Below are 17,014 nucleotides of genomic sequence, written 5' to 3' on the forward strand. Positions count from 1 at the left end.
AATCATTTTGACCCAACTGCAATCTTTTGCCCTAGAGGCAGCTGCGGTAGTTCCCCTGACTTTCCATTTGTTCTTCCTGAGTTTCAAGCTAGGCAAAACAAAGACAAGTGCCTCACCTCAGGCCTTCACACAGTTCCCAGACAGGTTAGAAGAGACTGATGAACACACCCCTTGTTAATAAGGTCAGCTCTGCTCCCCCTGGAATCAGGGGTCAGGGCCACACTGGGAACACAGACTGCCCCTGTGCCAGAAGAACTGTGGAGAGAGGACAAATAAAATCTCACAAAGCTTCCCCTACCTTTTCTAACTTTTTCGGTATTTGAGTTAAACCTTTGACTGTTTTCCAGAGTTCTAACAAGGTTGATTCTGACAGTTCCTGCATATATATATATATATCTTACATTTATACATGTATACGTATTATACATATATACATATAATATATATGTGTAGTATATATATTGATGTTTCTGTGAAAAGATGGGTCCTTGGAGCTGCCTACACTGCATTTTCAGTGACATCTCTTTATTTGGCACAGTTTTGAACATGTGTGAAATACTTAAATTCAGTAATAATAATAATATGCTGATATATGAAAACTGCAAGTCATAATTTTTTTATAGACATGATTAGCCTCTACGAGTTTAGTCAATTCAGGAGTAAAATGATCATAGTGAAATACTGGGTGCAGAGGACACAAACACTTCTCTGCAGTCTTTCCATATGTGTTTTTATTTTTTGTGGAAAGGTCAGAGTTAGGTAGTCACTTATTATTTCCTTTACTGTAGATTGATAACACACCCAAAAGCAATGTATTCTTTAAATGTTACTTTGTTGCCCCCCCCCCCATAGGTTAAATATGGGAGATGCTTTTACTCTTATCAGGGATTTTGCACTGACTGTTCAGTCCATCAGGTATAGTAAAGATTTTTGCATTTGAAGATCCTATAACCAGCTAAGTACCATTAAGTAGAAATAACAATGGTAATAATTTAAACACTTAATCTTTTACAGGATTTCACTGAGTGAATTATGTGATGATGAAGATGACAATGTTGTGTTAGCATTTAAACAGCTGAGTAAAGCATTCAATTCAATCTTAGGAAAAAAAGCAATAGACTGAATATTACATTTCACTCAAGTACTGTGCTCCTAGGAAACAGAAATGGCCAAGAAACGTTCTTGCCCTTTTGTGTCTCACAAAATGGTTTACCGCAAAGAACCACCCTTTCTTCTGTGACATAGATTAGATTTACAGGTAACACCCTTGTGTTCCTATGACAATCTCAATATACACTCCCAGCTCCCATTCTTTGCCTCCTAAATGATTAGCTGAACTGTTCTCTCCTGCTGACAAAAACCTGCTTGCTTGCCTGATAATGTTAGGCTTCTCCCCTCCCCACAGGTCCTGACCCTTAATCTACCCTTAGGGCCTTCCTGAAAATCACCTAGAGGCATTCTCAGATCAGCTATCCCTGATCAACTGTCCAATCTCAGAGCAACTATGACTGGGAAGCTCAACCAAAGACATCCCCAGATTACCACACATGCATGCCATTTCTTCATACATGATTATTTCTAGCCTTGTTTTTCTATCGATAGAAATTAAAATTATGTTCTGACTGACCTTGAGACCACCAAAAATCTCACAGGCAGAGTGCTTTCCTATCTCATTAGCCCCCACCCCCCCTTTCCCTATTGCATTAGGCCTCTCTTGTAGTAGTAATTGTGTGTTTTTCTTCAAATAAAGTCTCTCATCATTTAAGTCTGGATTTGTTTTTTATTTGATTTTCTTTCTGTGCTGATGAAATAAAATGTATTACCTAGCTAAAGTGTAGATTTCACAGTTTATTGAAAAACTTATTGAAAGATGTCCATTGAGGAAATTTTTTATTTTTTATCTAAATTTTCAACAGCAATTCTAACAATTTTTTTCTTCCAAGAATTTTGGCTTGTATAGTAGCTATGTCAAATGTCTTGAGCAATTACTATTTTCAGCTTTAAATGTAATGATATTTCAAAAGATAGAAACCAAGCTCAAGTTAAAATGATATAACATCATATACCATAGCAATAAGTTGAATTATTTTATTTTATTTTTCAACAGCTTATATTCAATATTATTTTGAATTAGTTTCAGGTTTATAGCATAGTGGTTTGACAATCATATACTTTACAAAGTGATCCTCCTAATATTTCAAATATTCACCTGGCAGCACACACAGTTATTACAATATTATTGATATATTCTCTATGCTGTACTTAACATTTTGTGTAACTGTGACTATTTTGTAACTACCAATTTGTTCTTAATCCCTTTACCTTTTTAACTCAACCCCACAACCTCCCCTCTCTGGCAACCATCAGTCTGTTCTCTATATCTATGAGCCTGTTTCTATTTTGTTTTTTCATTTATTTTTGTTCTTTAGATTCCACTTACAAGTGAAATCATATAGTATTTGTCTTTCTCTGTCTGGCTTATTTCACTTAGCATATTACCCTAGGTCCATCCATGCTGTAGCAAAAGGTAAGATTTCATTCTGTGGCTGAGTAATATTTCATTGTGAATCTTGAGAGTAATTTCAGAAGTCTGAATTGTCCTATGTTGTACCCAGTCATTGTGTGCTAAATGTCCTGTGTCATTCCTCCCATCAGACACTGGGTTCTGAGTACATCTTTCCTTTCTCCTGAGACCAGTAGAAACAGATCTATAGGAAATGGGCAATAGGCAACTAAAAAATGTTGCAGTGGAGAAAAGCACTTCTGTTTCATCAGTTCATCTAGATTTATTGCATATATGTTCTCATTTTCCTTGGGTGACTTCATGAATTACTGCTGTCCATGATCTCAGTTTTTGTTTCCTCTTACGTTGGGAGCCTCTGTTGTGGGCTCATCTCTGCTTTTACTCTAGGCTATGTTGTGGCATTAGTCTAGATTCTCCCCCAAATCTGACCTCAGTGAATATTATTTTTGTTGTTGTTGCTTGCTGCTCCTAATTTACTGAATGTTGAAACACATAAGGGATCAGGCTAAACTGATGGCACAAAGCATGTAGTAATTTTCAAAACACTTTGATGCTGATGTTAAGAAGTGAAAACAAAAAGCAATGAGCAAATGGTTGTTTAGGCACCAACATTAAAAAAAATTAGCTAGAAATAAATTGCCTTTACCAGAGTGGTTATCAAACACACACACACACTCACACACACACACACACACACACACTCTTATTTTTACATCTAAGTGTCTTGCACATCTAAGCCTGACAAGCATATATCTGACTGCATTGTTCTGTATAATACCTTTGTTTTCTTTTCTTTTCTTTTTTGATCCTCATCTGAGGATATGTTTATTGATTTTAGAGAGAGAAGAAGGGAGAGAGAGAGAGAAACATTGATTGGTTGCTTCCCATACGTACCCTGATCAAGGATCAAATCCCAAACTTTTGGTGTATGAGACAATGCTCCAACCAACTGAGGCACCTGGCCAGGGCCAGAACACTTTATCTGCTTTTAAAGGTGGCTTTACATGTTCAATTTAGATTTATTGCATTTGTCCGAGAGTTTTAAAAATTCTTCTAAAGGGCGTGGCCACACATTGTGTTTCCATTGGTCTCCCAAACAAAGCATGCTAAGGGCAGCCATAAGCAGAATCTCTTGTTGTACGAAGTCAATGGGTTTATATTTAAATAAAATCTAATTCAATGTAATAATTTTTTATTATTCCATTATACACAATTTAATAAATGTTTGATTTAGATAATAAGTAAAAACCCAGTCTCACATAAATGTATCAACACAGTTTTCTTTGGCTTAGAATAATTTTGAAGATAGAAGAGGGAATATGATTCATAGTTTTGTTATAATGCTACTAACAATGCAAATTCATGACAAAATCTATATTTAACATGTCTATAAAGAGGCATGCACAGTGCTCCAAAGCCTTCCCCTGATTTAGTAGTCTTCAGCATCCCCAGCACAGATGGCAAGCAGCGCTTTCTCATAGTGCCCTGAAGCAAAATTCTGTAAGAAATAATGCATTTTAAATAAAATGTCACAATATTTCTAAAAAGAAGCACAACTTCTCTGAACTACAGTATGAAAGACCCATGGGCTATTAGCCTATTCAAAAGTATTTACTTTTTCATCTACAGATTTTAATGTTTCCTGAGAATTATTCCCAGTGGAAGTTGCTGAAATATAATACCATGGTCGATAGAATGGGGTTTATATACAGTTGATTGAACCCTAATGTGTATTTATAAGAAGAGTAACTTGAAGTAGCATTAAATCTTCTTCTCAACTTTAGAAAGAAGTTTCCTAATATTGCTATAAATCTTGATAGTGTGTGTGTGTGGGGGGTGGGGGGAGCAAATTGGCAATATGCCTTAAAAAGACTTCTAAATATTAACATTAATCAATGAAGTAATTCTACGTCATGAAATCAACCCAAAGGAAATAATTATCAATTATTTATGAGCATGAAGATTTATGCTATAATATATATGATAGTGAAAAATTAAAAAGCAATATGTAATAATGTGGAGTAGTTCATGTACTTTCCAAGTTATGCAATAAAAATACTCCTCTGAGTGGTAAAACATACTCATATTTATAAATATATTTAAAAAGACAGAAAGCATCTAAAATAAATTTTATGATGGTTATTATCTGTGGTGGACAATTAGGGTAACTTATCTTCTTTTTATTCCCTTCTATTATTTCTAAGTTTTTCAAAACAATGAGAGTAGTAAATAAATGGAATTCTAAAACCTATCTTTGTTAAGAATCAATCATCATATTAATGTTCTCATACAATGTAAAGTAATTATAATTTACTGCTTTAAACCAACATAGTAAAGTGGAATATTAATATGTAAATATTAGTAGATTTTGACGTGGCTGTAATTATTTGCAGTAAATGTATTATAATTAGTTTAGTTAGAAAATGAGTTATGACATGCGTTTATCAATGAGTAATGTTTATCATCACTAAAAATTTAGGGTTCGAAATGGGTTAACAAGAGTTTAATCAAAGACACAGGGATAAGATTTATCTCAACTGGTCTACCAAAACTCTTCCTCCTAAAAACCACTTTGGCTACTCAAGGGCCTATCAGGTCTTCTGTTTTTGTGGTTCCTTGATCTTTGGGTTGTTGAGTTGCTTCTGGATCTCGCTTTCTATTAAAAAGCCATTTGTGCAATTAAAAATTTCAGTGGAAACCATTGTGAACAAGGTAGGTATGTGGGAAATAGAATTTAAAATATATCCTCAGGGCCTGTGCTTGGTTTAAGGTTCCACTGGTGCCATCTTGAAATTCTTTATAATTTTTTGTAAAAGGGATCAATCATTTTCATTTTCCATTGGGTACCACAAATTACATAGGTGGTTCTATATAGTATGATAATTCTTTGCTAGGTTTTATCAAAATCCAGGGTAAAGTTTAAACATATCAGAATGATAAAACTGGCTTGCTTACTTCTGAATCATTACTTCTTCCCCCTTCAAAAGCTAAAGGGATAGGAATGTATAGAATTTTACATATCAGCATTAAATTCCTCCAAATTACCATCTATGGCTGCCCTGCCTACTATGACAATATGAGAGGACAGCTGAACTGATCTTAGAAACCTTTTCACAATGTGGTCTTGTTGCAAAATGTATTTTTCTCAATGCTAGTCATACTTCAGTTCTTCAGCATTTAGCTCATAAAACACAATTACACAATTAGGAAATTAATGCTGTGTGTTATTACATCAATGATGTTTGCTTAAAACATGTGAAAGAGGAATAAGATCTGTAACTGATGTGCAGGGCTTTCCCCAGCACTGTTGTTGCACTAGATTGCCTGATGTACTGAAGTCCATTATCCCTGTCAGTTTACTTAACGTTTTAGATTATAACATGAAGTTATTTAACCTAAAGCTCTTATTTAAGTTTCAAAAACAACTAACTATGGGTCAAAATAAATCACGTATGGGAGACTTACTTTGATATCATGAAATAGGGATTTTCCATATCTCTCTTTGTATCGTTTCCTGATGGTCATCAGGTCAATTTCACTTCTGGCAATGAGAATCCTAATTACAGTTTTATTATGGAAACCAAAGTCCTAAAAGATACAGAAAAGGGAAGAAAAAAAATTAGAGAACAGTACCTTATGATTCATCTGTCTAACATAGACCCCTCCTCTTTTCTACAGCAACTTGCTCTTCTCCCTGCATCCCTCAACCACGGGTACCACCATTCAGGGAGTGTCCAAGTCAGATTCAATTATAAAAATTAAAATGTTAGGTACTTGAAATATTTGCTGATTTAAGCTCAAATACTGAAAAATAAAAATAAAAAATCAATATTTGTGTACTAGCTTCAGAAAGAATAGTTTTACAACTTGTCTCTTTAAATGGAGGAATGGTGACATCCAGTGGCCAGTCAGCATAAACTAATATTTGATGTCAATGTTTTAGGTGCAGGCCCACTAACAAGCTTTACCTAATTTGAGGTGACTAAAATGAGTGATCTAACCAAATTTCCATATTTAACTCACATATCATTCACTGGAGGAAGACACAAAGAGTTTCTCTGGCTGGGGGTTGTGAACACAGCTTTTGACCAATATTGTACATTTAAGAGCCTCATGTATGACAAATTTAATTATTTGATAAATATGCAATCCCCCTCTTTACTTTCATACCATTTGGGGATACATATAACTTTCTGTTTGCATTGCAACATACAGCAGGGGTACAGTTTTTATTTAGCAATAGAATAAGTAGCCCTCATTTGGGCATAATTAGAGTCGGTAATTGTGATTATGTTCCCATCTTCACTCACAGGTGAAGCTTTATTCTATTGTTGGAGAAGAAAACTGTTGTAATCATCTAATAGCATTACCCAATACACCCTTTTATATAATTTTTTAAAATCAAATCAACCTTTTCTGTTTGGAAATAGAATAAAAGAGAAATGGAGGATATGAACATTTAATCTTCCTTTTTGTTCTGAGGATACATAGGTTCTTGCACATAAATAATAAAAATACTCTTTACACAATATATGTAACAGAAATATTCTTGACAATTAGCATAATATCCCAGTGTGGTGGGATAAGAACTATAATTTTAACAAACTATAAGAAGTTTGTTAAAATTTATTTGAGAAAAAAATACTCTTACGATTAAAATTACCGTACTAGTGAATTGTTTTAAATAATTTCCATTGAGTTTTCAAGGCTTTGACATATGTTTAATGATTTGTATCAGATCTTTTCTTTTTCTACATATGTTTTGTGCACATAATGGATAAGGTATGAATTTTCTCAGGCATTTAAGTGTTAGTTTCTTTAAAAATGAATGAACCAAAGGATGTAAAATTGACTAGCATACTAAACTATTGAAAAACATTCTCTCTTAACAAAAAAATAGTTTTAGAGTTTACTGCTGTCTAACTATATTTTTTGAGTATTATTTTTAAAATAAGATTTGATGTTTAAATATAACCACTGACATTATTTTGTGTTTTTAAATTTCAGGAATGTGCAATTTCTTACACAGAGTATGTAATGTTTTGACATTTTCTGCTCTATACCATATGTTTTGTACTTGCAATAAGTATGAGGTTAAGGTCTTTAGCAAGATACAAAAGCATTTAACTCAACGTGGTGACTCATTTGGTTAGCGCATCATTGTCCTGTGCACATACCTAGGTTTTGAGAGGCAACCCCTCTCTCTCTCTCTCTCTCTCTCTCTCTCTCTCTCTCTCTCTCTCTCCCATAAACACATCCTCGGGTGAAGATTAAGGATGAAAGAACGAAGCATTTGGATGTACCAGTTTGTTCAGTTGCTAAGAAATGCTAAAGCACATGGAGAAGATAGGCCCCAAGGAATCATATTTCTTAGGTTCCTCAATTTGATATAGAAAGCAGAGGATTATTTTTATTTGATGGGTATCATTTGGTATATAATATATTTTTCACTTGAACATATTTTCTTTTTAATGAGTATACTTGTACACAAGTTTAAAAATGACAATCAATATTTAAATAATGGAAGTAAAATCAGTAATTTGAGGAAGTAGACACGACTTCTGGAGAAATTTTTTAAATATGTGGGTCATACTTACATGGATTGCACTATGTAGTCTATAAGCAAAGTAGGCTGGTTTGTCTCGAACACAGAGAACTAGAAAAAATCAGAGAGAAAAAAAGAAAGTTTGAGAGTGACAATATATATTTTCTTCAAAATTTGAGAAACAATGAGCACACTATTTTTCCATTACAGTCTTGGAAAGGTCTTTGTGAGTTCTATGTAGGATCTGTCATTATATACTGTATTGCAATTTCAACATTGAGATTAGTGGTAACCAATAAAAAACATAAAGAAATAATATTATAATGATTAATTCATATTTTCATTATCTCTGTCTCTTGAAACTCTCTTATTTCCTCCGTAAAATGTGTCCTCTTTATCTGAAAATGGAGCTTTAAAAAGACCCAAGTTACCACCACTGTTATAGATTTTTATTACTGTAGAATTCAATGTGACATAACCCCTTACAAGTGGTTCATCTTCCTAAACACTATTTTTAGGATATAGATTTGTAAATAGATCTAAATCTCTTAAGAAGAAACTATATGGACAATAACTGGTCTATATCAGTGTTAGAAATCATTTCATCAAAACAATGATGGCATTAGAACAGCCTAAGAGTCTAGACAACAGTAGTCCTTGATGAAAATCAGTTGATGCTTATAGACATTCAATATTGTTTATTTGAATAAGTTAATCAATTAAGAAAGGAATGAGTAATGTATGTACGTCTATAACTTCTATGCAAAATAAATAGAATGCTGCTAGAATGTAAGTGCCTTAAGGATGGGGACTTTTGTTGCTTTTGTTGTGGTTTTACTGTCCCATATGCAGTGCCTAAATCAATGACCAAAATATTAACTAATCAATATGAATGAATGAAGCAGATAAATAGTTTTGTTATTTCTAATGTCCACTATTTCCTGTCTGACGCCCTCTGCTTTGTGCTTTTTTTGTGTGTTTTTTATTTTATTAATTTTAATTATTTATTTATTTTTATTTTTAAAAATTCTTTATTGTTTAAATTATTACACATAGTATTACATACTCACTTATCACAGTGCTCTACATGTCCATCCATGCTGTTGCGAATGGTAAGGGTTCGTTCTTTTTACTTTGTTTGTGGCTGCAGTCTAGTGGAAAGAGAGCTCTATCTGGAGATTCAGATGGCATGGGTTCTAGTTATATCTTGATAGCTAATTAGTTGATAGACTTTGGAGTAGTCGCTTAACCTCCTTAGGCCTTGTGTGCAAAATGAGGAGTATAGATGTGAGTATGCAATTATTAAATTATATTGAAAATTTACTGAAATGTATGTACATTATTCTCAGAAAAATACACAAGTGTTCATATTTTGTATACTATTTTAGGAATTTCATATAACCCACCAAACCTTTTTTATGGAACCTTAGCTTAAAATTTCTTAAAATTCTGTTATTTTTCAGCTTCCATGCCCATGTATGCCTTTGTCACTTTAGAGATGAAAAAACCACAATATTCATTCATTCAACAAATATCTGAGTACTTAATGTTTGCCTACTAAAAGCAACATATCAAAACGACCCCTCATTTGTAATCTTTGCAATGTGTGCTCTCAAGCCATAGCACAGCACAGAGGAAATCATGGGAAGTTAATACCAGTTTTTATGGATAGTTACCACTGTTTCTCCTTTATGTAGGGATACTTTTATTCACTTAGGAAGAAGCAGAAAGTATACTTCCTCACAGTAGCCTGAAGAAATCACCACTAAAGGAACAACTTGGTAAATCCTTTTCTATAGTAAGACTTACCCCTAAAGGCATACATTTATTAGACATGGTATCAAAACACTCTTTTCCTCATGGAGAAAAATAACCCATATTGCTAACATTAATCTGCTCTTTAACAAGGGAATGGAAAACAAATGAATTTAAAGGTGTGAGATCCCAATTATGAGAGAGAGAGAGAGAACACATTTGAGAATCCAATGTTTCCTAGGATGGAAGTTGAACCAGCTATTAGGGAAATGTGTTCATTCATTAAAGTGGTCAGTGTGCTAGTTTAGTGCATTGGATTGGTAGCTGATGTACTCTTCCTCTATAAAGTTAACATCCCTTCTAAATAACTAAATTTAGGCGAAAGTGACTCAACCAATAGCTTACTCATGCATCTTTAACATAATCAGAGCCAATCAGCATTTGTGGTGGAATAAAAGGTCTGCTGTACACTGATTAAATTATTACTCACCTATTGCAACTAGCAGCTCTTGAAAGTATCCATCATAACATTCATTAATGGCATCCACTATGTCTTGCCCAGCAATATTTTGAAATTCCTGGAATACTTTAACAAATTGATATTATTCAATAGAAATATCATAGATTTATAAATATAATACATTTAAAATACAAATATTGATTACATTGCTATACACAGGGAAGGTAAATAAAGTATAGGGGTGGGAGTTGGGTTGAAGTAGACCATCTTTTAAAAATGTTTATATATTTCTCCATGTCTTATATACGTAAGAAAACATAAAAGAATTTTAAAAAATAAGAGAAACACAAAGGTACGGCAGTTTGGGGAAAATCAAAGTGCAAACTAACTAATATGAGTGCAACTCTTAGATCAATACAGCAGCTTCACATAACTCATGATGTCAAAGTAATGATCTTGACTCACAATAGGCTGATTAAGCTATGCTCACTATATAGTTGAGTAAGTTCTCCATCAAAAATAGAGATGGTTTTTAAAGGTTCATTATCTAAAGATTATATGCAGTTGTTGGAAAAAATAAAATTATAGGGAAATTTTATGCCTTAGTAATGTTTTTAGGTGAAGCATGTCTGTATAAGCACAATTCCAAATCAGTACCTTTGAGATAACTGGCTTTTCTTCTATTTATATGTAACATTCCCCCCGCCTCCTATTTTTTCCCATTAGTTACTTGCTTTCTATTATATAATCAGTTAAGTATCTGAAAAGAAACCTGATTACTAATTACCCAGCCACAGCTGTTGGTAACTCTTGTTGCACAGGATCGCCTGTAGCATGGTTTTGTGTTCCCCTGTCTTCCGCTGACAGGCTTCCCACAGGACCTGAAACATCAGAGATGCAGGAAGGAGCACCAGAACCTCCCCAGGCCAGACCAGTTTAATAATCAACAGGTCTTTACAGTCATTCTGAGAGCTGGTTCTACTTACTATTGCATCCTGAGCAGCTATGGCAGGGTCTGTGTAACCTTCCTCTCTGCTTCCCTGTAAAGTAAGCACGGGTTTTCCTTTGTAACTGTTCTTAACCGACACTTTATATAGAATTATTGGGACAAAAACCTTTGAATGGCAAACACATTGGTAATTCTCAAGAAAGTTCTATCATTATTTAGAGTTAGCCTTATCTTTCTTGAATACTTTATGAAATATATTTTCTTTAAATGTGGATTATTTTGTTTTATTTTGTTTTTCTTTGCAGCAGTGGTAATATTTCAAAGATGTTGAAATGTTCTTCACTTTTCCAAGTTTCTGTGCAGTATCTTCTTTACCATAAAAAAGAGCATCCAGTGCCTGGCTATGGGTGGTAGAGATGAGATTTAACATTGTTAGAGTGAAAATGCACAGAGGAAGAATGAGTTAATATTCGGTCTCCGACATATGAGATGAGATATATGCAACAATAAAATAACCATGAAATCTAGATTTGGTGGAGTGCCAATATTTTGTGATTTGTTTTATCCCCATCCCTTCATTATATAAAGAATAGACATGGCCAAGTTGACCTAAAGAATGTGCCTTTCAAAATAGGAGGACCCAATGCATGATCCTCTGGTTGCTGAGTAATATGCAGGCAAGAGGCAAGAAGGAGGTAGGAGAGATAAACGATCAGTTTATTTAGCCTTTCATTTGGGTTGAGATGTGGAGAAACGGCTTTTTTTATTTTTATTTCATTTTCCCCCCGTATATATTCTGTGCTGAGAAAACACTGAAGGATAAAGTGGTTTCTTCTAGCATCTTTTCAGACTCCGGAAAGGGCCACATTGCAGTGATATGAAGCACAACTGGGCAGAGGGAGGTGCTGAATACAACTCTCTTGAATTAATCTTAACACCTAAGTGGCATGAATGGGTCTCAAATTTCTTCTCTGCTCCCGATGGAGGAACTGGCATGCCAGCTGAGATTCTGGTTGGTGAGTTTGACAGATGGAACTGTTTATGACCATGGCAGAGACAGGCTGTTCCAGGAGCCAGGGGCTATTCAGGGGTGGGCAAACTTTTTGACTCGAGGGCCACAATGGGTTCTTAAACTGGACCGGAGGCCCGGGACAAAAGCATGGATGGAGAAAGCATGGATGGAGAGTTTGTGTGAACTAATATAAATTCAAAGTAAACATCATTACATAAATGGGTACGGTCTTTTTTTTTTCTTTTTTTTTTTTTTAGTTTTATTCATTTCAAACGGGCCGGATCCGGCCCATGGGCTAGATAGATTTGCCCACGGCTGGATGTGGTAGACCACCTTGCTGGAACTGTGTGAGAGACACGGCTCATCTTTAGGAGGATTCTTCAGCTCCAGAGAAAGCAATGATGAGCCATCATGAGATTTTACTTGGCTCTGACCAAATGGTGACCAAAAATAAACACATAAAGCTCATAAATGCACCAGCTGTATGGTTTGACAGCAAACACTGAGAAACACTCGTATCTTGGACTTCTACCCCTTACATGCTAATGTCCAGAGTTGCCCACAACTACCCTTCCATAGCTGAGATGAGTAAGGATGTAGAACACATCTTGATGATCTGGGGACACTATTGCTCTCCTGTTGCCAAGACATCTCATAAACCACACTCACCTCTCCACCAAGTGCCATCTTAAAGAGAAGGAGGGCCAGGAATCTGACAGTTGAGTATTTAACTGAATAAACATATAAATGCTATTGAACATGTACTCTCACATTGACTGTTCCACATATTCTATATATTAAATTTTCCATATTAGATTAAATATTGGTTCTTTCCCCTTGCGAACCAAAAATTGAGGGCAAATGGGAAAGATCAATTTATTCCCAGTGAAATTTTCTTGTGAGTACATTTTAGCTGTGGAAATTTAATATGTTTAATCATAACTCAGAAGTTGTGTATGTGTATCATCTAGCTGAGTACAGCTAAGGAAAAACTTACTGAGCCTATCAGACACAATAAAATATCAGGTGACTAAGAATGCACACATGCAATTCTTATTTTTAAAATCTGTGTATTTACATATAAAACTGTCCTTTATACATAGATAAGCAAGAAATAGAAGACAACATTTAAAGTGAATGTACTTTTATTGATTGGTAAGATATGGGTGTTATATTATTTTCAAATTACCACAGTGCTGAGAGCACCTTAAGGAGACTGATAGAGTAAAAGGAAGTGAATAAGTTTGTGATTTAGCTTTTTCCACTAAGGCAGAATCAATATGATGTCACATAAAAAAAACAGCCTAAGATATAAATGCCAGATAAATGGAATAAATGAGTACAGAATTTGGATTAGGGGCAAAATAAAAATGCGAAAGGAAATTTGAAATAAAGGGAATTAAAATATAGCTGAGAATATTTGGAGCAGGTACACTGACTACAAATGATCACTGGAGGCTTTTGGCAATGACATCCCCAGAGGCCTCACTGTACAAGTCTGAGAAACTGTCACAAGGAGAATTCTAACAGCCCAGGTGAGGAGTAAGCATCCAGTTGGGTAGTTTCCATTCTTTCTCTGTGAAAACATTTATCATCTCCAGTGTAATTTGCATATATTGATTAATTAATCTCCGAGTGACTCATTTTTCATTATTTGACAGATAATTAGATCTCCTGTAAGTCTAGTTTAATAAAAGCACACAGGAAGTATTATGAGCCCAGTTTAATGATTGGCAATAGTTTTCAAGAGGAACGTTTTCTGGCTGAGTTATTACTTTATTAGAAATAGCCCTAAGGGAAAATACTCTATAGATTCAGTGAAAGATCTTCTCTCCCAGAAAATATGACAGTGATTTGCAGCACTTCCCATTTCATGAACTCCTTAGGCTCCAGTGCTTGGATTCCCTCCATCTCTGTTAATTCACAAAAAGAGTTGTGTCTTAATTTTCATGATGTGAAAAAGGTGAAAGCCATGGACAGTCTTTCCTCTGATTCCGAAAGTCCCCATGCAGATGGAGGTAGAGAATGTAATATTAATAATTGAAGAAATTTACAATATTTGTATTAGGAGGGCATTGCAAGAAGAATGGGTTCACATCCCTTAATTTACAGAGTGAATTTCTCTCATCTGAATCACAAAAAGGTTAAATGATAAATCCAAGGACATACAGCTTAATCATAACAGAGCCAAGAGAAACAGATATCTGACTTATTGTTTTACAGAGATGATAGATAGATAGATAGATAGATAGATAGATAGATAGATAGATAGATGATAGATAGACAGGCAGATAGGGACAGAGAGAATACTAATCCCAACAAGAGGGTTGAAGAGATATGGTTACATGGCAGCACCCCTCAATTGTTTGATTGAAACTTATCAGCTCTAAATTTCATACCCCTTTAGGAATGAACTCCATTTTCTTTTTGTAAAATATTTGGATAGATTCTATGTGAAATGGTGTGCCCACAGATAGTGGTCAGGAGAAGGGATGAACTATCTCAATTTCCCAGTTCTCTTTATATCTTCTTCTAATCTTTTCAATATACTGAGCCAAATCATAAATCAGGAGTTCCAAACTGAAGAGCCAGTGGAATATCTTCAAAATATTTTAAAATTTAAGATAAATTATACATTTTACTAAGAAGTATGAATTATCATGAACTTTTGATTTCCAAAAAGATGAATATTAAGGGGGATTATATGAAGATACACATTTTATAAATTTTTTACTTCTATTTTCTATTATGAGTAAAATAATTTCTATTAAATATACATTTTTATACATTTTAAACTTTCTGGGAAATGTAAAACTTTGTAAGTATATAATCTTTAAGTAAACTTCATTAATTTTCTTGGCTTTTGATAAAATCTAGGTCTCTATTTACCCTCATTTTTTATATTCTATATTGATAGAAAAATTTTCTTACACTGAAAAGTTATTTCAAGGTTAAACACACACACACACACACACACACACACACTTAAAGTTTAAACTCTAGAAATTTAACTTAAGAAGTTATACTTTATCCTGTAAAGTTTCAATACAAATTAGGTGAAACCAAGAGATGAAATAAATTGTTGTGTGTTATTTTAAAATACGCGAGTCTATCCCGTGGTCGGTAAACTGTGGCTCTCGAGCCACATGCGGCTCTTTGGCCTCTTGAGTATGGCTCTTCCTAAGCCTTAGGAGTACCCTAATTAAGTTAATAACAATGTACCTATATAGTTTAAGTTTTAGAAATTTGGCTCTCAAAAGAAAATTCAATCGTTGTACTGTTGATATTTGGCTCTGTTGACTAATGAGTTTGCCGACCACTGGATACAGATAATACTATAATATATACAAATACAGATACTTATAGACCCTATAATAATAAAGCATTATTGTTTAATTTCAGGGAAAGGGAACTGCAATTACGAATAAGATTGACTTCCCTATTACATCAAGGGAAAACATTATTTCATTGTTTTTCCCCCTTCTGATTTATTTTGTCTCATGTCTAATTTTCAGAAGTGCTTCTTCCCCCTGAAATATAAGAATGTGTGCTTTATAAAAATACACTGTGATCCTGACTCTTAGATGTCAGTTACTTTTAGGTGGTTTATAGCTCAATCTTTAAGGAGGTGCAGAGATTCTATCTAAGGGGTTATTTATGTATTGGTCATTGACATTTTACCAAATAGAAGTAGAACTGGAGTGGGATCAAATGGGGTTGGAGGTTAATTAAAGTGAACAATGGAGGAATAGTGTGCTAAAGTCTGTTTTCATATTAGCCCTCGCATGTAGGGAATGTGTAATGCTGGTCAGGCCATGTAACCTCTCTAGGGCTTTAGTTTCCTCATCTCTCAATGGAAGAGATATAGCCAGTTGCGTTCCCTGAGAAGGTGACTCTGAGCTGGAGACCAGCATGCTCTTGTTTGTTATGGAATGTGCTTCGGAGCAACACAGATAGAGGGAGAGAAAGGAAGCAGAATTGGGCAGAAGGAGAAGCTGGTCTCTGATACAGTAGACTATCTAGCTCTGATATAGTAGGCCTAAAGAAATACATTTTTTTCTATTGGAAAACATATTTTTCTTCAATAAGTAAAATACATTTCTATGTGGATATAAAGAAAATAAAAACTTATTTGTTATCAGAATGCATCTCATAAATTTACAATGGAATTATTTGCTTTACTCTTCTATTAGCAACAATACATACACCAACGTGAAATTCTTATTGGAAATTATTTGTTTTAATTTATATTATGTAGCATCCTTACTTGAAAATTAAAAAAACAATGTCCCTTCTAAATTGAGAGAACGTTTTAATTAAAATTAATTTTATGACATTTAAACGTTAGAAACCTGGCTGGTGTTGCTCAGTGGTTGAGCGTCGACCTATGAACCAGGATGTCACAATGCGATTCCTGGCCAGGGCGCATTTCCAGGTTGCAGGCTCAATCCCCAGTAGGGGTCATGAAGGAGGCAGCTGATTAATGATTCTCTCTCATCATTGATGTTTCTATCTCTCTCTCCCTTTCTCTCTGAAATCAATAAAAGTATATTAAAATTAGTTAGAAAGTATTCAATTGGCATGACAAGTGAGATTATTTTAAATATTAATAATAATTATTAATGTTCCCTACAATCACTTAAACTTCTCTTACAAATTAAAATAAGCTTCCTCTAAACTTACATAGAATTCAAGTTGAGCTATAAAAAATCAAACTTTCTACTCTCCGTTGACATTACAATTTTAGATTTAGAATCCTCAGAATAGGA

The 17,014-nt window shown here is 34.3% G+C and overlaps 2 protein-coding genes across 2 annotated transcripts in view; one reads left to right on the plus strand and one right to left on the minus strand.

Annotated features, from left to right (window-relative positions):
- The window catches only part of LOC102768284 (probable ATP-dependent RNA helicase DDX60), a 112,273-nt gene extending 110,597 nt beyond the window's left edge, over positions 1–1,676 (plus strand). The window contains exons 37-38 of the mRNA XM_015568480.1: positions 853–915; positions 1,015–1,676. Of these exons, the coding sequence (XP_015423966.1) occupies positions 853–915; positions 1,015–1,123 (172 nt within the window). The 3' untranslated portion in view covers positions 1,124–1,676. The remainder of the gene's footprint in view (positions 1–852; positions 916–1,014) is intronic.
- Positions 1,677–3,712: 2,036 nt separating this feature from the next.
- Positions 3,713–17,014, minus strand: part of ANXA10 (annexin A10) — a 43,365-nt gene continuing 30,063 nt past the window's right edge. Inside the window, exons 6-11 of the mRNA XM_006754271.1 lie at positions 11,271–11,324; positions 11,072–11,165; positions 10,315–10,410; positions 8,122–8,180; positions 5,990–6,112; positions 3,713–4,022 (exon numbers count right to left, since the gene is read on the minus strand). Coding sequence (XP_006754334.1) covers positions 3,954–4,022; positions 5,990–6,112; positions 8,122–8,180; positions 10,315–10,410; positions 11,072–11,165; positions 11,271–11,324 — 495 coding nt within the window. The 3' untranslated portion in view covers positions 3,713–3,953. The remainder of the gene's footprint in view (positions 4,023–5,989; positions 6,113–8,121; positions 8,181–10,314; positions 10,411–11,071; positions 11,166–11,270; positions 11,325–17,014) is intronic.

The sequence above is a fragment of the Myotis davidii genome, unplaced genomic scaffold (genome assembly GCF_000327345.1).
Source record: "Myotis davidii unplaced genomic scaffold, ASM32734v1 scaffold392, whole genome shotgun sequence".
NCBI lineage: Eukaryota > Metazoa > Chordata > Mammalia > Chiroptera > Vespertilionidae > Myotis > Myotis davidii.